This window comes from Capra hircus, chromosome 10, assembly GCF_001704415.2.
Source record: "Capra hircus breed San Clemente chromosome 10, ASM170441v1, whole genome shotgun sequence".
Classification (NCBI taxonomy): domain Eukaryota; kingdom Metazoa; phylum Chordata; class Mammalia; order Artiodactyla; family Bovidae; genus Capra; species Capra hircus.
In genome coordinates this window covers 48,070,695-48,095,979 of record NC_030817.1, presented here as the reverse complement: position 1 = coordinate 48,095,979, position 25,285 = coordinate 48,070,695, and the positions used below count along the sequence as shown (strand labels likewise).

Genomic DNA, 25,285 nt, shown 5'->3' with positions numbered 1-25,285 from the left:
CGCCTGGAGCTGACAAGTGGCCAAGCCCTTGACGAATACGGCCAGGGACCTCTGATGTCTCATGTTGGCTTGTATTTTTTTTCCCCCCATTGACAGCAAGTGAGAATTCTCTATTTTGGAGAACTTCATACAACATTATGTAAATTTGGAACCAGTAGAGCCTGTGGTTGAGTTGGTTACACTTGAACAGCTGTGGATTCAAATCCTGGTTCCGCTCCTTTCTAGCATTATGAAATTGGGCACATTACTTCATCTTTCTGAGCTATAGTTTCATCATTTGTGAAATGGGGATAAAAACTTCCAGAAGTTTTACATCTCTGTTAGGAATGCAGTGTCAGTTATTATTTTACTTTTAATGTGCTAAAATGCCTTTCTTGTCTTATATATTTATATTCTTCTGATTTTCTAAGTTGAATTATCAAGGGCAAAGTGACCTTTCCCATCTCATGCTGTAACCCAAGTTGTTGCTGTCTTTCAGAGTCCCCTACTTTGAAACTAGTGCTGCCAATGGGACAAACATAAACCAGGCAATTGAGACGCTCCTGGACCTGATAATGAAGCGAATGGAACGGTGTGTGGACAAGTCCTGGATTCCCGAAGGCGTGGTACGCTCCAACGGTCACACCTCTGCAGATCAGCTGAATGAAGAAAAGGAGAAGGGGTCATGTGGCTGTTGAGGGGGCTAGTGAGCTGAACAGCCATTCGAGGGGCCCATGTCTGTGACCTTCCCTATGGTGATACATGACTCAGAGAGAGGCAAACAGGCCTTGCATACAAACTGCTTCTCACCATCCCAATTAAACCTATCAGTAAAGCATCCCGTTTTAAAATTACTTTGCTGCAGCTTTGTAAATATTCTTTAAGATTCAGCCTGAGAGTTAGGCAAAATATCTCACATAGCCAAAAGTGCCTTATAAAACATTAGCCCCATGGCAGTAGATCGTTCAAGGATTCAGGATTTTGTAGCCACAGAACAGCGCATTTATGATGTAGAATGACTGAAGTTATCATCCCTGCTTTACCATAGATAGGCCCAGAGTCTCACCTATAAATCTTAGATGTAATATCAGTCTTTAACGCAAATTTAAGACCCTTCTTGCACCACAGGGGACTTTCTAAAATGTCATCTAAACAATTTAAATATTAAATAAGAATATACACAAATGATGGTTCAATGTTTTGAGTATAATTTATGTAAGCATTCTCTTTAAAATGAATATAGGACAAATGATTGGCCATATCTATAGGCCCTAGATAAACTGGATTGATCAATTTCATGCTCACTGTGACTATTTTTGGTGTAAAGGGCCTTGAGAGCAAGGACTGGGGTAGTTTAGTGTTGTATAAGTGGCTGAAGTGGGGACTTCTGGCTCCCCGCTCAATTCCCTTTGCTCTGAAAGGTTGATTGAAGGGTCAGGGAATTAGATTTTTATGCCTTTAGTTCACAGTGATCTGTGCATTTATACTTGGCCTATGTGCTGGCCATATTGAACATAGCTGGTGCTTATGCTGAAGTTATTTGTGATAAGCAAATATTTAGCTTCTTTTTCTTTATATTTAAAATGTTGGTCTGGCATCCTCAGGCTGCAGTTTCAATTAGCTTATGAATGACTCATCATTTTTTTTCACCATCAGGCTCCATCTTGTTGATCTTTGAAACTTGTTTTATTTTTATACAGGTGGAATTGAAGAAATTAGTTTATAATTACATAACATGTCTGTTTATACTGTTTGATGGAAGATGGATGTTTGTATTTAAGCAATTATATTCATATTCTGTCTCAAAATAGAAAAACAAAATATTCTATAGCCTGTAGTTTTCACTGAGATCATGGATATTTACTATACTTGCTGGATCTTGCCAAGGTCATGTACTCTTCCACACTGTCAAAATGTCTTTTTTACCAAATTAAAGGTGTGTTTCAAAATATGCTTCATGGCAGTTGTTTATAAAAATCAGAGGGGAAAATTCTTATTTATTAAAGTAGTTTAAATAGATTAAAATTTCCAAAGAACTTAATGGCTATTTAGGAAGAAATACCACTCATTATAATTTAAATAAAGAATAAAAATAAATGTATTTTGTGATGGCATAACTGTAATTAGAAAAATAAAACTATGATGAAAACTAGCCACTTGTACATGATAATTTTCAAACAGCTTTTTATGGACCATCTGTCCTGGTTTTTTTTTGCCACTGCCTTCCTACCATCTGCTTAAGAAACTTAGTTGTGCTTTGTAAGATCTTATATATTTCTATCCTTAAAATTTAGACTTTTAAAAATACTAAGAAGTCACTGAGTCCTATGCATTTGAATTGTGTATACTAGTGATAAAAGATCCAGCTATTTCAAAGTCAGGGTCCTCATCATAAGCAGTGCCTTGTAAAATTGCTGTAAGACTTAAGTGGAGGAAATAATTTTATAGCTATGTACCAGGGAACATTTTATATGATTTATTTGTATAGTGAAAAAAAAAAAAATCTGTATTGTGTCAGCCTATCAGGAACCAAACAAGCAATTCATACAGATTCTATTGGCTTTAAACATAATACACAATGAAACCTATACATGAAACAGTGCACACACAAGAACCATTTTTAGTTATTGACATCAATAACCTGTATTCTCTTTGGAAATCATGTGTTTAAATTTACTTTGAAGCACCAACATAAACTTTTTTTGTGTGTCAATGTATTTTTCTATTTATAGTCTTGTGTAAAATTGAAGTATATCTTCAGTGAATTTTGTGCCAGATAAGCTTATAATAAAAAAGTGGTTTAATCTGTTATTTATGTGTGGACATAACTTCATTTCCCTTTACAAGAAAGTTTCAACCCAGAGGATGTAATGCTAAAGGAAAGCACACTCAGAGACACAAATTCCATTAGGTACTTGATGAGGGACCAGCCAAGATAACATGTTCTGGAGAAGGTAACTCACACATGTCCTCATCAGACACAGATGGAGCACTGACAGTGCGTGAGGTGTCATGCTGGCTGTTGTCAGGCGAACAAAGCAAGAGGGTAAGGGCTTGAACCAAGACTGGGGCTGAGAGATGGGGTGCAAGAAGCATTGGGGAGGGTGTGGTACTTAACTGGATGAGGAGGGAATACGGGGAGATGGACTCTCTGACCTTATTTCCTGCCACCCTGTCTACCTCACTCACCCCTCTGTGAGCATACTGGCCTCCCTGGAGCAATCAAGCATGTTCCTGGAATATCTGCTGTTCCCTCTGCCTGGAATGCTTGTCTTCCATATATCTACATGGCTCCCTCTCCCACCCCGTAGGACAATTCAAATGTCATGTTGTCCAAAAGGCCTTTGCTGATCACCTTCTATAAAACAGCAGTCACTCCCTCTCATGGCCCCCATCAGATTGTCCCCTGCTGCCTTGTTCTGCTCTGTTTTTGTACATGTCACTTATCACCAGTCAATATCTTTGTATGTTTGTCTCTATCCACTAAGACATAAGCTCCATGAGGACAGGGACGTGGGAAGTTTTCTTCAAAGCTGTACTGCTGCTACCCGGAAAAGGCCTGGTGCATGGTAGGTCCTCAAATGGCTATTGGACTTCAGTCCAATAGAAGACTTAAGATGCAGCAGGGTCAAATGAAAGAGTTTTCAAAGTAAGACTCCAAGACTTCAAAATGTTTTGAAAGGTTCTCAAAGTCCATATTGGTTTATTATGAGAAATTAGGAACTCTGAGAGGTATACTCTTGATCTTTTGAAGTTGATATCAAGATAGCTAATGATCCACTGAAGAAATGTTCAGTATGGACTTTTTGGGTTCTTTTGTTTTTTGTTTTTGGCCGTTCCAAGTGGCATGCAGGATCTTAGTTCCCTGACCAGGGATCAAACCCTTACCCCCACAGTGGAAGTGTGGAGTCCTAACCACTGGACAGAACAGGAAATTCTCAATTAGGAGTTTTCAAAAATTGAACTGTAGTTGATTTACAATCTGTTTTGGCAAAGTAATTTTTGCTAACATTATATATACATTATATAAGTATATATTAATATATAACATACATTTATATATTTTTCAGATTCTCTTCCACTATAGATTATTGCAAGCTATTGAATATAGTTCCCTGGGCTATATAGAAGGGCCTTGTTGTTTACTTTATATACAGTAGTGTGTGTATTTGTTAATCCCATATTTCTAATATCTTCCACCTTCCTTCTTTCCCCTTTGGTAACCATACATTTGTTTCCTATGTCTGTGAGTCTGTTTCTGATTTATAAAGAAATTCATTTGTACTGTTTCTTAGATTTCATATTTAAGACATATCATATAGTATTTATCTTTCTCTGCCTGACTTAATTTCTTTAGTATGATAATATCTAGGTCCATCCATGTTGCTGCAAATGGCATTATTTCATTCTTTTTATGGCCAAGTAATATTCCATTGTGTGTATATATATATATATTTATCACATCTTCTTTATTCATATATCTGTCGATGGGGACAGGCTGCTTCCATGTCTTGACTGTTGGAAATAGTGCTGCTATGAGCAGTGGAGTGCAAGTATCTTTTCAAATTAGTTTTTGTCTTTTCCATATATGCCCAGGAGTGGGATTGCTGGATCATATAACTCAATTTTTAAATTTTAAAGGAAATCTCCATACTGTTTTCCATAGTGGCTGCATGGATTTACTTTCCCAAAGACCGTGTTGAAAGATTCTTTTTTCTCCACCCCCTCCCCAGCAATTACTATTTGTAGGCTTTTAGAGGATAGCCATTCTGACTGGTGTGAGATGATATGTCATTGTAGTTCTGATTTGCATTTCTCTAATGATTAGCGATGTTGGGCATCTTTTCATATGCCTGTCTTCTTTAGAGAAATATCTATTCTAATCTTCTGTCCATTTTTTGATTGTTTTTTTTAATATTGAGTTGTAGGAGCTGTCTGTGTATTTTGAAAATTAATCCCTTGTTAGTCACATTGTTTACTAGTATTTTCTCCCATTGTATAGGTTGTCTTTTTGTTTTATGATTTCCTTTGCTGTGCAAAAGCTTATATGTTTGATTAGTCCCCATTTGTCTATTTTTGCACAATAAAGAATGCTTTGCTTGGCTTCTTATAACCCAGAAAGCTCTATATAGTATTTCCATGTCTTCTATTTTTGGCAAGATGGATGAGTTTAGAACTAGAAAACTCTTCTAATATAAAGCACTTGATAATGCTGGATAAAATATAATGAATGTATTTTTTAAATGAACTATTGATCTCTTAAGAAAGTAAGGACAATACCTAAAGACCATCCCTCTTCCTCCACAAAACAGACAACATCAGCAACAACAGTGGGATCTTGTAACAAACTGATACTGGGTGTGGTTTGCTTTTAGTTTGGATTTTGCAGGATCAGTAATCAAGGTGTTCAGCTTTAATGGTTACATGACATCATGAGAGAAAACTTTGGATTCCTTGGAGGTAGGACACTGGAATGGAGAGCCTCGTAACCCAAAACACACTCAAAGCCGGGGCCTGGTCTATGTCTTAATCTCCCCTACAAATTTATAACCATAAATGTGCTTTTACACAGGTTTAAGATTCAAATTTACATTACTCCTCTCCTGTTTTTTTTTTTTTTTGTTTGTTTTTTCCTGGAAATGTTTAAGCCAAAAAATGAACATAAGCTAACATAAAATAATTTGTGACTGATAATACCTCTGGATTACTTGGGAGAAGCAAACAGAATCTCTTTGGAGGGAAAATTTCCACCCAGAATTTACAGAATTTTTAAAGAAAACACTACTAACGATGAGCTCACTATTTAAAATGAAAACCCGGTCCGTCCCCACCACCTTCAGCCCTAAACATGAGCAAGGGCCAGTGAACCAAAATCCAGCAATATGGCACTTAAGAACTTCAAATAATATGCTTACCAGACGGAGATCATAAAATAATTATAAACATAAAAGGAATTGAAATGTCTGGGAAAAGAAGACTTTATTAAAGATACATGACTGGTTTGAATTTAGAAAAAGACTTCCACATATGGAAAATGTAGCCACTGGCATTCAAAATGTAATGGTTAGAGGTTAAGTGGCAAGTCTGAAAAGAGAATGGGTAAACTTGAAGATAGACCGGAGGAAATTACACAGAATTCAGCACAGAGAGATAAGGTACAGAGAAACTGAGAGAGCGAGAGAGAGGGAGTGTTAGGGCTCCAGTTCAGTTCAGTCGCTTAGTCGTGTCTGACTCTGCGACCGCATGAACCGCAGCACGCCAGGCCTCCCTGTCCATCACCAACTCCCGGAGTCCACCCAAAACCATGTCCATTGAGTCGGTGATGCCATCCAACCATCTCATCCTCTGTCGTCCCCTTCTCCTCCTGCCCTCAATCTTTCCCACCATAAGGGTCTTTTCAAATGAGTCAGCTCTTTGCATCAGGTGGCCAAAATATTGGAGTTTCAGCTTCAACATCTGTCCTTCCAGTGAACACCCAGGACTGATCGCCTTTAGGTTGGACTGGTTGGATCTCCTTGCAGTCCAAGGGACTCCCAAGAGTCTTCTCCAAAATCACAGTTCAAAAGCATCAATTTCCTGTACAAATGGTGTTTTTTTTAAAAATGTCTAGTAATTAAATATATATATTAATTAAAAGGCGGAGAGGGAGTAAAGGTGGAGAAGACCACCACTACAAGTTTTTAAAACACCGCTGGTTAAGTCCTGCGAGCCTGAGACTCAGCAGCTTCGGTTGCCGTGCAGGGCAGCAAGCTCCCGCTGTGGACACCAGGTAAGTCCTCTAGGGACTGGAATCCGGCGGGGCTCGAGCAGTAGAGAAATGAGTTCTTAGAAACTAGCCAAGTGTGACGGAGAAGGCAATGGCACCCTACTCCAATACTCTTGCCTGGAAAATCCCATGGACGGAGGAGCCTGGTAGGCTGCAGTCCATGAGGTCGCACAGAGTCGGACACGACTGAGCGACTTAACAGCAGCAGCAGCAGCAGCAGCAGCAGCCAAGTGTGGAGAGCCGCCTGGGAACAGCACAAACTAGAGACAGGATATATAAGACATGAGTAAATGCTGACTTAATATGATACGGTAGGTGGAAAAACTAGACGCTCTAACAGCCAGTTCACAAGGCGCAGAACCTCGCACTTGCTCAGACTGACAGCTGTCAGCACGACTTCATTTCTGCGCCTGCCCAAAACGTCAGCGCTTTTCCCGGCGCGGCCGCGGGGAGGCGCGGTCACGTTCGGCTCGCTTTCCAGAAGCTCCGAAGAGCACCGCCTTTTCCGGATGCTCTTTCCGGAGGACTGGGAAGAGAATCACTTCCTGTGGCGCGGCTACGTCACTTCCTCTTCAGCTGGCTGTTCGGCCGGCTTTTCCCCACGCGCGTTCAACATGCGGATTGAAAAGTGTTATTTCTGTTCGGGCCCTATCTACCCAGGCCATGGCATGATGTTCGTTCGTAACGATTGCAAGGTGAGGAGGCGGGGAGTGGGGCGCTTTTAGCTGCGCTCCCGCCGGGCTGAAGCCGTGCCCGCTCGGCGCGGGGTTACTCTGCGCCCACCAGTTTGGCGTGGGGTTTGGCCTGGGATTTCGGCGCGTGAGGTAGGCTTTACCACGGGCTCGGACCTCTGCCTCCCGCTAGGGGAGTTTCTCCTTTAGGCGGTCCGAGCAGAGCTGTTCACTAGGCCGCTCTTGGGAGAGGCCGGCAGTAACGAGGTTGAGGAGCGATTGCAGCCAGAGCCCACAGGGAAGCTGGGAGTCTGTTGGCCCACTGTGTATGTGGGCCACATTCTTCAATTCAGTAAACCTTGCTGAACGCGTGCCGGGTCAAGCATCTTTGCTGAGGTCCACCTCTATACAGATGTGTAAGACTTGCGGTCAGCCGTAGTGTGTAGAGATTGATAGAAATGTTGGGTATGACTTAATAGCAGAGTTACGTTTTATGAAATGATTGGAGGTGATTTGGAGAAGGACGTGTGTGAAAAGACACAGGAAGGAGGTGCTTTTATCCTGGATCTTGCATTTTGTTTAAGAGCAAGAGGAGAAAGCATTTTAGGCGAAAGGGAAATGAACAATTTGAACAAAGGCACAGAGGAGCAGTTACTTCTCTGTTTAAGGAAGTGACGGATTGCACATGGTGATAGAGGCTTGGGGTAGGGCTATAAATACAAATATAAGTCTATATTTAAAAAGTACGTCTGAAAACAGAAGATAGAAAGATACAGATATTACCGGACTTTTGAAGGAGTTGCTTGTGGCAAACCCATTGTAAGTCGAAGATGCAAAAGCCTAACCTGCTTAATATTGTATATAGCCTAGCCTTCTTTAAACATGCTCAGAACACATTAGCTTACAGTCGGGCAGAATCATCTAACACAAAGCCTCTTTTATAATGAAGTGTTGAATATCTCATGTAATTTATTATGTACTCTACTGGAATTGAAAAATAGAATGATTCTATTAAGTTGTTCACTCTGTGAACTGGGAGCTTTAGTCTGCTGCCAGATGCCCAGCATCAGAGAGAATTTTACTGCATGGCTAGCCTGGGAAAGATCAAAATTTGAAGTACGATTTCCACTGAATGTGTATCACTTTTGCACCATTGTAAAGCTGAACCATCTTAAGTTGGGCACTGTCATTATAAGGCCTCATTGTGAAAGGCTTTAGGAATAATACATGAATTTGCCTTTCATAACGGAATGAATCTCATTCCTCTGTTAAAAATATTGTTTCTCAGAATTTGAGCTCTCTTATATTTGCTTCAAAATCACTGGGCACTTGTGGAAAAAACTGACTCCTGCTTCCCACCAGATCTGTAGAATTGGAATGTCTGGGGGAAGGGAAAAAGCTCTAGGAATCTGTATTCAATGAGGTGATTCTGACATGCTCAGGAATTAGTTTGTGCTTCTTCACCTTATATGTGTATTCTGTATGAAAAATACTGACCTTGCTAAATTAGGAGTAAGAGGTCTTGCTGAAATGAGGTACCAAAGCTGTATTTGGAAACCTGAAAGAGTATGTAAGTGATTCTTAATTCCTCCTCTCAGGAACATGACCAAGAATTTATAGCAGTGAATGAAATGATCACCGGGTTGGGGTGTAATTCACAGTAGGCATTATGGCATTGTAGATGATCTGGTGATCATAATTTTATGATTTTTGTCCATCAGTGTTTGTCAGCTGGATATGGAAATTAGAAAGGCCAGTGGGAGCTGTCTAAAGTTGAGTGTTGACCTGGCAGATGCAGTGGGAGTGGTATATGAGGAAGTCTGTGTTGCTAGCAAGAATGGTGTTGAGTTAGCTGGAAGCTTGCTTGCTCTAGGGAAGACTGGTGTATCCAGAACAGAGTCGATGGGGGAAATAAGATGTAGAGGCCCAGAAGCACTAATGAAGACCAAGCACCTCATTTTTTCCTTTGTTGTTATTTCCCACATCTTTATATCCTAGTTCCAAGTTTGAATTTTCCACTTGACAGAGAAATCCTGTTTGTACCTAACAGTGAGCCTCCTGAAAGAGAGGCTTACCTCTCTTATTATTACCTCAGCTCTTTTTGCTCTCAGAATTAATAGTCATGTGCTTAGATAGTTCTGCTGGAAACTGAGGGTTACCTTTGAATCTTTTCGCTCTTTGTATCTAGCTATAGGTCCTATCCATGCTGCCTTTGCAAAGGATAGTGGTGTCTTAGTGTTTTTTCTGCCTTCCTAGTCCCAGATTAGGCACTTGTCACTTTGTAGCCTCCTAACTATTTTTTCTCCATTTATGCTTGTAGCTTTTGAGACCACCTTTCACAGACATCTCCCCTCTTCTGCTTCTCAAGTAGCTTCTTAAAAGTAGAATTAGTGTGTTGTTGTTGAGTCACTAAGTTGTGTCTGACTCTTTTGTGACTCTGTGGACTATAGCCCATCAGGCTCCTCTGTCCATGGATTTCCCTGATGAAAACGCTGGAGTAGGTTGCCATTTTCTTCTCCTGGGGTCCTTCCTGACAGAGGATTGAACCTGCATCTCCTGCATTGCAGGAGGATTCTTTACTGCTGAGCCACCAGGGAAACCAGAATTAGTGTGTTACTACTTAAAATACTGGAAAAGTGAAAATATTAGTTGGTTAGTCGTGTCTGGCTGTTTGTGATTCCATGGACAGTGTAGCTTGCCAGGCTTCTCTGTGCATGTGATTTTCCAGGAACGAATACTGGAGTGGATAGTTATTCCCTTCTCCAAGGGATATTCCCAACCCAGGGATTGAACCCGGGCTTCCTGCATTGCAGGCAGATTCATTTCCGTCTGAGCCACCAGGGTAAAATATTACTGCTCTGTATTTTCATAGTTTGCAAACAGAAACATACACACTCTTAAGGTGTGCTTAATAAATCTTTGTTGAATTAGTGTCATAAAAAAGTATTGAACTGTGAAGCTCAGATGGATCGTTTGTTTGCACGTTGAAGACTGAGGATGGTGCTCAAGGACCAGGTTAGAAGGGAAATTTGAGCCTATGAAGCTTTGTCTCACACAGACTCATCCACCACCTACCCCAGTAGAGATTTAATCACTCCTTAATATATGTTTACATGTTACTTTATACTTGATTATTGTGTATAGCCATATCCCATTATTTATATCCTAGTCTGATCTTTATTTCTCTTGTTTGCAAAGTGAGACTTTATCACAATACTGGACTAAGCTTCTCAGGGTAGAGCGTTGTATTATTCTTGTACTTCTTGCACCTACTGCAACATCCAGCACATAGTAGCTGCTCTTTATTTGGGAATCCCCATCCCATCTCAGTGACTCCAGGCTCTTCAGATGCTTCATCATGCTTTTTCAAGTGAGTCTGTTAGATACAGAGTTTAAGTAGGCTTCCCTGTATCTTCCCATTGGCTTTCTTTGGAACTGAGAAGACCTAGAAAAGTTCAAACTTCTCAATGAGGACTTGTGTAGGAGTTGTCTAGTATATCTTAAACAAGGACGGCTTTTACTTAAAAAGGTAGTAGTACTTTGAGTTGGAAATATGCAAAAGAAGTATTACCAATAATGATTTTATAGTGAATTATTCCAGAAAACTACTGTAGTTCACGTATTTTCTAGCTGTTTGAAATTAATTCAAGAATGTAGAGAGGGCTCTCCAGTAAGTCTGGCCCTCGATTAAATTGATCTGATATTGACCATTTGTTTCTTCCTTTTCTTTTCTTTTTGACCTTGCCGTACTGCTTGTGGGATCTTAGTTCTTGGACTATGGATCCATCACAGGGCCATCCCAGGGAAACGCCAAGTTCTAACCACTGGGCCACCAGGGAATTCTCTAGTATCGACCATTTCTAAGAAATCTGTGTCCTAATGTGATTAGTGACCTGTTTGAAGGTCCTCATAGAACAAGGTACATAAAATGAGAAGTATTCTGATTTGTGATTTATGTGCCCACACACATGCACACAAAGGCTTTACTGTTGTTTTAGTCGCTAAGTTGTGTCTGACTCTTTGCAACTGCATGGACATATCAGGCTTCCCTGTCCATGGAATTTCCCAGGCAAGAATATTGGAATAGGTTGCTATTTCCTTCTCTAGGGGATTTTCTTGACCCAGGGATCAAACCTGTCTCCTCCTTTGGCAGGCGAATTCCTTACTGCTGAGTCTCTTCGCTTGAAATGTCTGTACCTTAGTTTGGTCTTTTTTTGAATGGGTCACATCTAAGCACGATAATTCAATTTAATTTTCTTTGCCAAGGTCCACAGATTCAATTATAATACTTTTTCTCTCAGATTTCCTCTAGTAATACAAATTGTAACTTTTTCTGAGACAGAGTAACAAAATGATGCGTTTTAGATGTATAAATCCAGTAAGTCACTTTAGGAGCACTTTGAAACGTCATTAAATTGTAAACACTATTAAAGGATCACATCTTTGGAGATGAAAGTGTAGAATTAAAGTAGTGAAGAATCTTCCTAGTAGATCTCTGAATAAATTCTTTAGAAAAACAAATCCATAGCCAGTTTTAGTTGCTTTTTTGGGAAATTATTTTGTGCAACAGTGAAAAGAACCAAAGGACGTTTCAGAATGGTTGTTTGAAACTTTACCCCTGCCCCCTCATTGAGATATATACAAAGTGAATTTTGAGAATTATTCTGAATTGCAAACGGATTTAAATAAATGACTTTACTTAAAATTGTTCCCTTCATTCAAGATCATAGTAAAGGTTTTACTGTTATTCTATAAAAATGCTAGTTTTTAACCATATTTGGGGGGCCCTCAATCTTTAGTTGTAATGATGTTTGATAGTCAAAAAATAGTTCAGTTTGCATTTTATGTGATATGTCTCATGTTTCTAAATGGTGCTGTAAGTAGAAGCAGTTGTGAGAACCATTGTTATTTCTTAGACTTTATAGTATATTTTGTCTGGTGGGGTAACGTCCTGTGGCATAAAAGTTTTTAATATTGTATTTTCTCTATTTTAACACTTTTTAACATAGGTGTTCAGATTCTGTAAATCCAAGTGCCATAAAAACTTCAAAAAGAAGCGCAATCCTCGCAAGGTCAGATGGACTAAAGCGTTCCGGAAAGCAGCTGGTAAAGAGCTCACGGTGGTGAGTACAGTTAGCTATCACTATAGTTTTTATAGTTTTCAAAATTTTAGTTTTTGGATGGGGAACAATTGATGTTAATTAGAATTAACATCAATTAACTCTAATAAGGCTTCCCATAGAGTGATTAATGACTGATTGATTAATGACTTTGGCTTTGGCAATCTCATTCTCACATGATCCCCAAAACTATAAATCTGTAAAATTCTGAAAAGGAAAAAAAGATTCCTAATCTAGTTTGTAGAAATGATTTTTCTTATTCTCCAAAAAGTATTTTTAGCTCTTGTAACAAAGGGGAGAATTATTTAAATGGATTGAAGTTGGAAATTGTTACTTAAGGATTTTGAAAGGAAGTTAAGAGATAAGAGGATGTTTGAATAGCAGTGAGGGCTCAGATGAGGTTTGTAATAAACTTGTTTATCAGTTTTTCGATTTCTTTAGCTGGACTTTGTGTCTGAGAGCAGAGAACTTAGTTAATGATATTGGTTTAAGGAGGAATAATGAGGAATCGGTGTGAGGGAGTTTCATGAGACGAGCCCCCCACAAGTGTTGCTCTTACTGAGTTGGTATGAGGTCCCACCAAAGCTTGTCCGCTCTCTATCCTTGAAAAGGAAGGAGGAGAAACTTGCACAGGTTGTTTTTGAGGGTGGGAGATCTTTCAGCTGTCTTTTCCCTGCTGTACTTTCTCTTCCACCAAACCCGTGACTTTTCCCCACCTTTCCACTCCGTAAAGGCAGTGTCTTAAGTAGTTGCTATGAAGTCCTTTTCTGGCTTTCTTAACACCTGAGGTTTTTCAGTGAATGTAAAGAATATTTTTTGACAACTTGTAAGGCCAGATCATGATTGTTGTCACAAAAATAATTTTCAGTATGGATGAATAGAACTGTAGCATCTCAAATACAGGTGGCAACTATATGAGTGAAGGAAGAATGTTATGTCATATTCAGTTGCTGGTGACCAGTTACCTTGTCATGGCTGAGGTTACTGTGATCTGAACAGAGTCTTGTGTATATAAATGAAATAGCTAAGTGCAGAGTTAATGTTCACATTAACTGAGTCTGAATCTGATAGATTTGAAAGCCAAGAAATATCTGGGTTTTTTCCCAAAATTATTTTGCATGTTTTGAGATGAGTAAAGTTGTTAATTGTCAAAATACCGACTACATTTGGAGGGGACCTAAAGAATTTCAGGGTGAAGCTTATATCAGGCAGAATAGCACCACGTTATTTGAGGATGTGTAGTTTCAACTCTGTGCTGTAACACAAAGGTTTATAGGTATTGAAATAGATGAACATGGTAGGTATTTTTGTTGAACCATATGAAATTCTCAATATTTGACTCTTCTTGATCTATGGGAAAAGGCAGTTTCAAATGGTTCAGTCTAATACATGTTTTCTGGCTGTTAGTCTCAGCTAGGAACAGGAAATTAGGGAAGCCTTTTGAGTTTATTAATAATCCTCATGATGGTTATAGGCCTATCTCCCCTCCCATCCCTTTGAGAATCACTAATATGTAGAGAAATTTTTTCATTAGGACTGTCTTCTATGTTGTATTTAATGGAGAAAAAGCTTGAAAACTTATATTCTCTGAGAATCATCTTGGGGAAAATCTTAGTATGTTTCCATAGCCATGACAAACCTAGACAGCATATTTAAAAGCAGAGACATTGCTTTGCTGATAAAGGTCTGTATAGTCAAAAGCCTGTGGTTTTTCTAGTAGTCATGTATGGATGTGAGAGTTGGATCATAAAGAAGGCTGAGCACCGAAGAATTGATGCTTTGTAACTGTGGTGTTGGAGAAGACTCTTGAGAGTCCCTTGGACTGCAAGGAGATCCAACCAGCCAATCCTAAAGGAAATTAACCCTGAATATTCATTGGAAGGATTGATGGTGAAGCTGAAGCTCCAATACTTTGGCCACCTGATGTGAAGCACCGACTCATTGGAAAAGACCCTGATCCTGGGAAAGGTTGAAGGCAGGAGGAGAAGGGGATGACAGAGGACGAGATGGTTGGATGGTATCACCGACTCAATGGACATGAGTTTGAGCAATCTCCTGGAGATGGTGAAGGACAGGGAAACATGCTGTAGGGGTCGCAGAGTCGGACATGACTGAGCAACTGAGCAACAACAGTAGCTTGAAATACTTAGAACTTCTGTGAAAAGGAGAAAAAGTTTTAAGACATGCTTCTTTTCTATCTCTCTTAAAACCATATTTTTCCTCTTTTTACAGGATAATTCATTTGAATTTGAAAAACGTAGAAATGAACCTGTCAAATACCAGCGAGAACTGTGGAATAAAACCAGTAAGTCACAAGGGAATATGAGGAGTTTTCAGAAGACACTGGTTTGGGATATTACCATAGCTTTAATATCAGTTGATTATTTAAATATTAAATTTATTCTTTTAATTGGTTAGTTTTTATAGTTTTATCCTTATTTCAATGGCTCTGCTGTATTTGTTTTTTATTATAAGCTATCCCAACTCTTTTCAGAATTGATTGATGTATCCATTACTAAAGTAGCATAATGATTAAATTTGCTGTTATTTGAAGTGCCTGCATAGAGATCTAAAAGCAGTCAAATATCTGAACAAAAAAATAGAGGTGTAGAATACTTCGTGGAGGTGTGACATAGTTAAGATATACAGAAAAACGTAACACACTTTGCCAATTTAGATGATTTAGGGATATAAGTATTATTAGGGATACAAGTATTGTATACCTCATGAAACTTAGTGATTCTATAAAGTTCAAAAGTACAGCATGTAAGCATGATAATTGCAAAATTTCTAAGAGAATTTCTAAGTGTTTGACCTGAGTGAAAATGAAGTTAGAGGCTACTAAACTACAAGCAGTAATGTTTAGTTCCTCCCTGTCTGCATACCTACTTACCTAGCTCTTTCTGTCCGTTTACTTATTTAAGTTAGGCAGAGGCTTTAATTTAAAAAAAATTCTCATATGTAGTAAAACTTAATTTCTTAATCTAGCTTAAAGATTTTACCATGTATATGTATAGTGTGAGGCCCTTGGCCCTGCCTTTTCTTCTTCCCCCATGCCTGCTTATGCAGCCTTAGCCTCTTCTGGTCTTTGGTGTGGAGGTGAGGTAGTTTGTTAACTAGAAGTCTCTTTAAGACTTAGAATTCTACCAGACTTACTGTGCTGATCATTTCACAATATGCACAAACACCTCGATCCCATATGGAGCTGTACATTTTTCACAGGCTTATTAAATTGATTCCTGAAGGCACTTTTGGCAGGGACTTTGTTGAAAGATTCTAAGCATTTCTGGACCTCATTGAGTCTTATTTCATTTTGGCCTTTGTTTTCTTTTTTGTTCCTACTTGAAGATAGCGGCTCCAGACCATTTTTATCTATAACCACTTTTATTTTGTGGGTATTCAGCTTGATGTGGAAACTGAGGTGCATATCTTAGTTTAATCATCTGTGGATATTCAGTTACTGAGACCCTCTGTGCTGGTATCATGATGTTTTTATTGTTCCTGAGAAATACTGTGTATTCTCTAAGATATTGTATTCTTTACAGTCAGTAACCACTGATTCTGGTGTATGAAGATGAACAGGGCATATACTCTCAGTGCATTTTACTGAGAACTCCTGTTTTGTTATTTGTTAGACAGTAGTTGGTTCAGGTATTATTATAGAGCCTCATTCGTTTGCCCCACTCGGATACACAGACTACACTGTAAGAATCTGGTTGGGAATTGTGCGGCTCGGTATGGTAGCCACCAGTCACAGGGGCTACTGTGCAATTAAAATGTGACTAGTCTGAATTGAGATGTGCTGTAAATGTAAAGTACATGCTGGATTTTGAACACTTAGTGTGAAAACAAGCATAAAATCTCAGTAAATAATTCTTTATATTAATTACATGTTGAAATGACAGTAATTTGAATATGTTGGGTTAAACAAAATGTACTTGGAATTTAATTTTGAAGTGTTCCCATTTACTTTTTGAAAAAAATGTGGCTACTGGAACGTGTAAATTACATATGTGATTTATCCTACATTGTATAGTACTCATACAGATTCTAGAGTATAGTTGGACTCAACTGCCTTATAACCAAGGGTCTTGTATAAATTTTCCAAAACAGTTGTTGGATTTTAGTGGTTAAGAATGTGGCAAATTGACAGGTTCATTCTACCAGTATTCGTAATGTGATCATATCTCAGGTATATAATGTGATTCATAATGAGATCATAGCTTAGGTACTTGAAGAAAAAGTAGATTTTATTACCAGGAAAGGGCTCTTTATTTATAGAGATGACAAACTAAGAATGGGATTAATGTCATTAATCCAAGTTCTCTGTAGAATAAAATTTGAAAAGTGTTGGACTGGTTTCAAGTACAAGAAAATTTATTAGTAGTAAAGGCTTTTGCAAAATAAAGATGAAAGAAATGATACTTGGGAAAGAGTCAAAAGTGACGTTAACTGAGAGTACGTACCTTTGTCAGCTTTAGTAGGAATTGTTTTTGCAGTGAGTTTTTTGTTTGGTTTAGTCTGTTTCTAAATCAGGATAAAGAGGTGATTGTTAAAGCTCTTGTTGATTATAATCACCCAGCTTGAATGTACATAAATTTGTTAACTTTAATGAACTTTTTTAAACAGTTGATGCAATGAAGAGAGTTGAAGAGATCAAACAGAAGCGACAAGCTAAATTTATAATGAACAGGTATGAATGTTTTAAAATATCTTTATTTTCACATAACTTCTGACTTTCAGAAACTATCAAGATAGTATAAAGAACTCTGTATATTCTGTTAGCATTTTATCAGGTTTACTTTGTGTTTAACTCTGTGTGTAGTAAGTTGAAGACATGATGCCTTTTCCTCTTAAGTATACTTCAGTGTATATGTCCTAAAAATAGTATGTTCTTTTTCTGTGTGGTTTTTAAAATTGAGGTATAGTTGACACACAACATTATTTTAGTATCAGGTATATGACATAAGAACATGCTCTTACATAATCACAGTATAGTTATCAAATCAGAAAATTATCACTGATAAAATATTGTTATTTAATCTATAAACCTTACTTGATTTTACCAGTTGTTCCAGTAATGTCCTTCATCACAGCAGAAAATCATATTATCATGCATTTCATTTGGCAGTCATGTCTCCTCAAGCTTCTTTAATCCAGACAGTTTCTCACATTTGTTGTAAATAACAGTGACATTTTTGAAGAGTACAGGTTAGTTATTTTACAGGATGTTTCTCATTTTGTGTTTGTTGTTTTCTTCGTGATTAGATTCAGGGTAGGCACCTTTGGCCAAACTGTCACAGAAATGTGTCTTGCAGGTACATGTTGCCTCTTACTGGTGATGTTAACTTTTATCACTTGGTTAAAGTAGTGTCTGCTAGCTTTCTCCCCTGGAAATGGAGGAAACGACTTTACTGTTTTACTCCCCTCTTTGTAATCAGTGCATCTTGGAGGAGACACACTCAGCAAAGAACCTGTTACTCCTCAGAGTGGTATCTACTGGTTTAAGCATCCATTAGTGTTCTGCCTGAATCTGTTACTATTGTTACTATTGCCACGTGGTGATTTTTCTAATTTCACCCTTTCCTATTTATTAGTTGGCTTTTTTATCCAAGAAAGAGCATTTTTCTTTTTCCCCAGTTCCACATTTATTATTTTATTCATTTATTCACATTGTGTGTGTGTGTGTGTGTGTACACATTCTTACTGTCTTCAGTGTGTTACAGTTCTTTATCATTATTTATTTTGATGTTCTAAGTACCCCAGGTTGGCCAGTGAGAGTTCTTCAGGCAGGCTCTGTGTCATTTTGACAATTCCTCATCATTCTTTAGGTGTTTCTTGCTTTATGGCTAATAAGATTTTCTAGTACCATCTTGCACTTTCCCTGCTCCAGCTTGAAACTGGCTATTTCTTTAGAAGAGACATCACTTTTGATCTAGTCACCATAAACGTCTGTCATAGAAAAGCATGTGTCAACAGCTTTTTGGCTTTAAACCTTTTTAATTATGAGAAAAAGGGGGCCCAAATGGTTTAGAACTAGTCTGTTGACTTTTTTTGTGGTTGTTAAATGTCTTATGTGTTTCTTGTAATTACTGAATGATTTTAAAAAATAGATAACACAGAGATAATATCTTTCTCCTCAAATAGAGAACAGATACTTTAATGATTAGAAGTTTGTATTCTGTATCTGTGATCTCTAAGGCTTGTTAATTCTTTGTTGCAGTTATATTCCTTTAGTCACTGAGCAAATACAAATTCAACACCCAGTTTATTCCTGACTAGGCACTAGAAATAACAGTGAATGAACAAATTGGGAGTGTAGGAATCATTAAGCTAATAAGGAACAAGAAACAGATTGTATTCCCATTTCTCATCTGTGTGGTTAACTAAATATAATTTTTACAAATTACGAACTAATATCTTTTAAAGAGGTTTTAGTTCTTCCGATCCATGAACATGGTATATTTCTCCATCTATTCGTGTCCTCTTTGATTTCTTTCATCAGTGTTTTATAGTTTTCTATATATAGGTCTTTAGTTTCTTTAGGTAGATATATTCCTAAGTATTTTATTCTTTTCATTGCAATGGTGAATGGAATTGTTTGCTTAATTTCTTTTTCTACTTTCTCATTATTCGTGTATAGGAATGCAAGGGATTTCTGTGTGTTGATTTTATATCCTGCAGCTTTACTATATTCATTGATGAGCTCTAGTAATTTTCTGGTGGAGTCTTTAGGGTTTTCCATGTAGAGGATCATGTCATCTGCAAACAGTGAGAGTTTTACTTCTTCTTTTCCAATTTGGATTCCTTTTATTTCTTTTTCTGCTCTGATTGCTGTGGCCAAAACTTCCAGAACTATGTTGAATAGTAGTGGTGAAAGTGGACACCCTTGTCTTGTTCCTGATTTTAGGGGAAATGCTTTCAATTTTTCACCATTGAGGATAATGTTTGCTGTGGGTTTGTCATAGATAGCTTTTATTATGTTGAGGTATGTTCCTTCTATTCCTGCTTTCTGGAGAGTTTTTATCATAAATGGATGTTGAATTTTGTCAAAGGCCTTCTCTGCATCTATTGAGATAATCATATGGTTTTTATTTTTCAATTTGTTAATGTGGTGAATTACATTGATTGATTTGCGGATATTGAAGAATCCTTGCATCCCTGGGATAAAGCCCACTTGGTCATGGTGTATGATCTTTCTAATGTGTTGTTGGATTCTGATTGCTAGAATTTTGTTGAGGATTTTTGCATCTATGTTCATGAGTGATATTGGCCTGTAGTTTTCTTTTTTTGTGACATCTTTGTCAGGTTTTGGTATTAGGGTGATGGTGGCCTCATAGAATGAGTTTGGAAGTTTACCTTCCTCTGCAATTTTCTGGAAGAGTTTGAGTAGGATAGGTGTTAGCTGTTCTCTAAATTTTTGGTAGAATTCAGCTGTGAAGCCATCTGGACCTGGGCTTCTGTTTGCTGGAAGATTTCTGATTACAGTTTCAATTTCTGTGCTTGTGATGGGTCTGTTAAGATTTTCTATTTCTTCCTGGTTCAGTTTTGGAAAATTGTACTTTTCTAAGAATTTGTCCATTTCTTCCACATTGTCCATTTTATTGGCATACAACTGCTGATAGAAGTCTCTTATGAGCCTTTGTATTTCTGTGTTGTCTGTTGTGATCTCTCCATTTTCATTTCTAATTTTATTGATTTGATTTTTCTCTCTTTGCTTCTTGATGAGTCTGGCTAATGGTTTGTCAATTTGATTTATCCTTTCAAAGAACCAGCTTTTGGCTTTGTTGATTTTTGCTATGGTCTCTTTTGTTTCTTTTGCATTTATTTCTGCCCTAATTTTTAAGATTTCTTTCTTTCTGCTAACTCTGGGGTTCTCCAGTTCTTCCTTTTCTGGTTGCTTTAGTTGTAGAGTTAGGTTATTTATTTGACTTTTTTCTTGTTTCTTGAGGTATGCCTGTATTGCTATGAACTTTCCTCTTAGCACTGCTTTTATAGTGTCCCACAGGTTTTGGGTTGTTGTGTTTTCATTTTCATTAGTTTCTATGCATATTTTGATTTCTTTTTTGATTTCTTCTGTGATTTGTTGGTTATTTAGAAGTGTGTTGTTCAACCTCCATATGTTGGAATTTTTAATAGTTTTTCTCCTGTAATTGAGATCTAATCTTAATGGATTATGGTCAGAAAAGATGCTTGGAATGATTTCGATTTTTTTGAATATATCAAGTTTAGATTTATGGCCCAGGATGTGATCTATCCTGGAGAAGGTTCCATGAGCACTTGAAAAAAAGGTGAAATTCATTGTTTTGGGGTGAAATGTCCTATAGATATCAATTAGGTCTAACTGATCTAATGTATCATTGATCAGAAGAATCAATATAGTGAAAATGAGTATACTACCCAAAGCAATATACAAATTCAATGCAATCCCTATCAAGCTACCAGCCATATTTTTCACAGAACTAGAACAAATAATCTCAGGATTTGTATGGAAATACAGAAAACCTCGAATTGCCAAAGCAATCTTGAGAAAGAAGAATGGAACTGGAGGAATCAACTTGCCTGACTTCAGGCTCTACTACAAAGCCACAGTCATCAAAACAGTATGGTACTGGCACAAAGACAGACATATAGATCAATGGAACAAAATAGAAAGCCCAGAGATAAATCCACACACATATGGACACCTTATCTTTGACAAAGGAGGCAAGAATATACTAATGGAGTAAAGACAATCTCTTTAACAAGTGGTGCTGGGAAAACTGGTCAACCACTTGTAAAAGAATGAAACTAGATCACTTTCTAACACCTCACACAAAAATAAACTCAAAATGGATTAAAGATCTAAATGTAAGGCCAGAAACTATAAAACTCCTAGAGGAGAACATAGGCAAAACACTCTCTGACATAAATCACAGCAGGATCCTCTATGATCCACCTCCCAGAATTCTGGAAATAAAAGCAAAAATAAACAAATGGGATCTAATTAAAATTAAAAGCTTCTGCACAACAAAGGAAAATATAAGCAAGGTGAAAAGACAGCCTTCTAAATGGGAGAAAATAATAGCAAATGAAGCAACTGACAAACAACTAATCTCAAAAATATACAAGCAACTTATGCAGCTCAATTCCAGAAAAATAAACGACCCAGTCAAAAAAATGGGCCAAAGAACTAAATAGACATTTCTCCAAAGAAGACATACGGATGGCTAACAAACGCATGAAAAGATGCTCAACATCACTCATTATCAGAGAAATGCAAATCAAAACCACAATGACGTACCACTTCACACCAGTCAGAATGTCTGCGATCCAAAAATCTGCAAGCAATAAATGCTGGAGAGGGTGTGGAGAAAAGGGAACCCTCCTACACTGTTGGTGGGAATGCAAACTAGTACAGCCACTATGGAGAACAGTGTGGAGATTCCTTAAAAAATTGCAAATAGAACTACCTTATGACCCAGCAATCCCACTGCTGGGCATACACACCGAGGAAACCAGAATTGAAAGAGACACATGTAACCCCAATGTTCATTGCAGCACTGTTTATAATAGCCAGGACATGGGAACAACCTAGATGTCCATCAGCAGATGAATGGATAAGAAAGCTGTAGTCCATATACACAATGGAGTATTACTCAGCCGTTAAAAAGAATTCATTTTAATCAGTTCTGATGAGATGGATGAAACTGGAGCCGATTATACAGAGTGAAGTAAGCCAGAAAGAAAAACACCAATACAGTATGCTAACACATATATATGGAATTTAGAAAGATGGCAATGACGACCCTGTATGCAAGACAGGAAAAAAGACACAGCTGTGTATAACGGACTTTTGGACTCAGAGGGAGAGGGAGAGGGTGGGATGATTTGGGAGAATGGCATTCTAACGTGTATACTATCATGTAAGAATTGAATCACCAGTCTATGTCTGATGCAGGATACAGCATGCTTGGGGCTGGTGCAGGGGGATGACCCACAGAGATGTTATGGGGAGGGAGGCGGGAGGGGGGTACATGTTTGGGAACACATGTAAGAATTAAAGATTTTAAAATTAAAAAAAAAAAAAAGCAAAGGAGAAAGAAGCGAAAAAATAAATAAAAAAAAAAATAAAAATAAAGAGGTTTTAGTAACTGAGCTTTTGGCCTTGATGTGTTTTATCCTAGGTTGAAGAAAAATAAAGAACTACAGAAAGTTCAGGATGTTAAAGAGGTCAAGCAAAACATCCATCTTATCCGGGCCCCTCTTGCAGGTAAGTAGTGCATACACAGGAGTTCTCTACCTTTGGTAGAGAAATGGAAACCTTTTGTGGTCCCTGTAATCGGGTACCAGCCAACTTTTTGAGGATAGATTTTTTTTTTCATGTAAGTATTCTCTCTCATTTAGGATATGACTTGGTAATTTATAAAAAATATTGATTCAGTGCATTTCTGAGTTCCATTCGGTTTATTGCGTATGGTGTTTCTTTTCTCCCGCCATAAAATCCTAGCTTCTGTAAAGACACTTTCCAAGTTAATCAAAATTATTTGAGTCATAATCAAATAGATGATTTTGCCTCATACCTGTTTTGATTAAAAGGACAGTGTTTCATATTAATAGTTCCTAAACTTCATTTGGTATGGGAATTACTTGGGGGACTTACTAAGTACAGAGGTTCAAGCCCCTTGGATCTGGACCTCTGTGCTTCAGTGGCTCTCCAGGTGATGGTGGTACCTCCGTTTGAGAACTGCAGTTTTGCCCTAAAGCCGTGCTTGTGCTTCTGTAACTTACAGGTAGGCATGCACTTGGGCAATCGTTTGTGTGCATAATTTCTTCCGTGAGATGCTAAGAAACCAGTATTTTTCCTCACCTGGCACCAAGTACAATCTATCAGAAGGAGAGAGATTTTGATGGGATTTAGCTATGCCTAAACCTTAGTAAAGTCAAATTCTGTAACAACATATTGGGTAGATTTATGCAAAAGTCCCAGCTAGGACTTTTTTGTACCAAATTAAAAAAAAAAAAAAAGAATCCTGGAGCATTGTTTCACATATAGATTATATGGACTGACACCCCAAAAACAATAGAAAGGAACTATTATCTAAGATTTTAGGTGGCCCTTTTTGAGGTAGAGAGTGCAGAGTTGAGAGCAGAGATCCTGGCTCCAGATGGCCAGGGCTTACATCCAACCCCTTTGTCTTACTGGACTTACTAGCCAAGTGACTGGGTCACTGATTGATTTGTCTCTGTACCTCAGTTTTCTCATTTTTAAGATGTAGGTTGTCATGAAGGTGAGATGAGCAAGTGTGTGGCAAGTCATAAGACCTGTGTGAGTTTAGTTTCTATTCTTAAATTATTTAGGAATATTTAATGTTATTTTAAAATAGCCAAGATTCTTTATAAAGTGTGGATATGACTTCCACAAGGTCACACCAAATCAATAAGAGTTTAATTTCTTTTTTCAAGGCAAAGGAAAGCAGCTGGAAGACAAAATGGTACAGAAATTACAAGAGGATGTGGACATGGAAGATGTTTCTTAAAACATCTGTCTGTAAGCATTTCTTTTAAGTGCATCTGGAAATCTCCTTTGGAGACTTAGAACTTGTAAATTACTGATTTTTTTTTTTTTTTCCACATAAGGTCACTCAGATGAAAGGGCAGTAAATACTTCTGTCCTACATTGATATCTGCAGAACAGCAAATATTATGGACGCTAGGTTGCATCTCAACGTTAAACCTTCACTGAGAGATACACTTTTATAAATTATGAAAACTATGTTTGTAAATATAGAAGTGAATTGTGGACAGAAAATGGTCATGCCATTTGGTTAATGGCACTGGGCAGCATTTATGTAATAATGACAAATTCATGGCTAGTAATATATATGAAATAAAATTTTCTTTGCAGTAAAATATTTCCTTTATTAATGTTCTGGATTGGATACAGCAAGGAAGTAACAGTCTGTATGATAATTAGCCTCAAGTAATATCTTTTCTTTTGATTTTAATATTTCTGGTTATGGTTTATTAGCATCTTAGAAGAACATAATGGCCCAATATATTGAAGCCTAATTATGTTGGACTGTTTTGATGTGGTTTAACTGTTGTGATAGTCATTTGTGGATGTTGAGGGTGAGTTGAACAGTCTTTCCTGAAATGGAACTGTGTAATTTCCACTTTGGAGAGTACTCAATGATAAGTTGACATTCCTAGTAGAATAAACTTTTATTTTTCCATGACTTCAGTGCCTATTAAAATTTTTGGTGTGATTTTCTTTTCAAAAATTCCTAATTGTTTTTGGAAAATGGGATGTATGAGTAGCACATTATAAATTATTTGCACATAAAATTGTTTCTAAAGTAACCGCCTACATATTTATTTTAAAGTACTAAACGAAAGATAGATATTCCCAGGTGGCCCAGTGGTAAATAATCCACCTGCCAAACAGGAGATGCAGGAGATATGGGTTCAATTCCTAGGTTGGAAAGATCCCCTGGAGAGGGAAATGGCAACCCACTCCAGTATTCTTGTGGGGAAAATCCCATGGACAGAGGAGCCTGGGGAGCTACAGTCTGTGGGGTCGCAGAGAGTTGGACACAACTGAGCACAGCACAGCATCAGACAAAAGGTATGAAGTATCAGTTGCTTGGAAGAAAATTATTTTGTTCACACCTACTACTGAAGTAGATCTGTTTAAAGAGAAATGTATACTTATATTATTTATGAGTATGTTAAGAGTATTAAGTAATTCAGTTTTTTAGGACAAAATT

The 25,285-nt window shown here is 37.7% G+C and overlaps 2 protein-coding genes across 8 annotated transcripts in view; both read left to right on the top strand.

Moving 5' to 3' along the window:
• RAB27A (RAB27A, member RAS oncogene family) overlaps positions 1 to 2,790 on the top strand; it is an 81,809-nt gene extending 79,019 nt beyond the window's left edge. For all 6 annotated transcript variants that reach the window (XM_018054231.1, XM_018054228.1, XM_018054226.1 and 3 more), the window contains one exon: positions 479 to 2,790. In XM_018054231.1, coding sequence (XP_017909720.1) covers positions 479 to 677 — 199 coding nt within the window. In that variant the 3' untranslated portion in view covers positions 678 to 2,790. The remainder of the gene's footprint in view (positions 1 to 478) is intronic.
• On the top strand, positions 7,280 to 24,754 carry RSL24D1 (ribosomal L24 domain containing 1). Of its 2 annotated transcripts, XM_005685752.2 has the most exons (7): positions 7,280 to 7,440; positions 12,426 to 12,539; positions 14,769 to 14,841; positions 17,166 to 17,229; positions 22,703 to 22,788; positions 23,982 to 24,066; positions 24,156 to 24,754. In XM_005685752.2, the coding sequence occupies exons 1-6, from the start codon at positions 7,360 to 7,362 to the stop codon at positions 24,053 to 24,055; spliced, it is 492 nt and encodes a 163-aa protein (XP_005685809.1). In that variant the 5' UTR covers positions 7,280 to 7,359; the 3' UTR covers positions 24,056 to 24,066; positions 24,156 to 24,754. The 2 variants fall into 2 exon arrangements, with proteins under 2 accessions (XP_005685809.1, XP_017909714.1); XM_018054225.1 differs by having other exon boundaries at positions 23,982 to 24,754.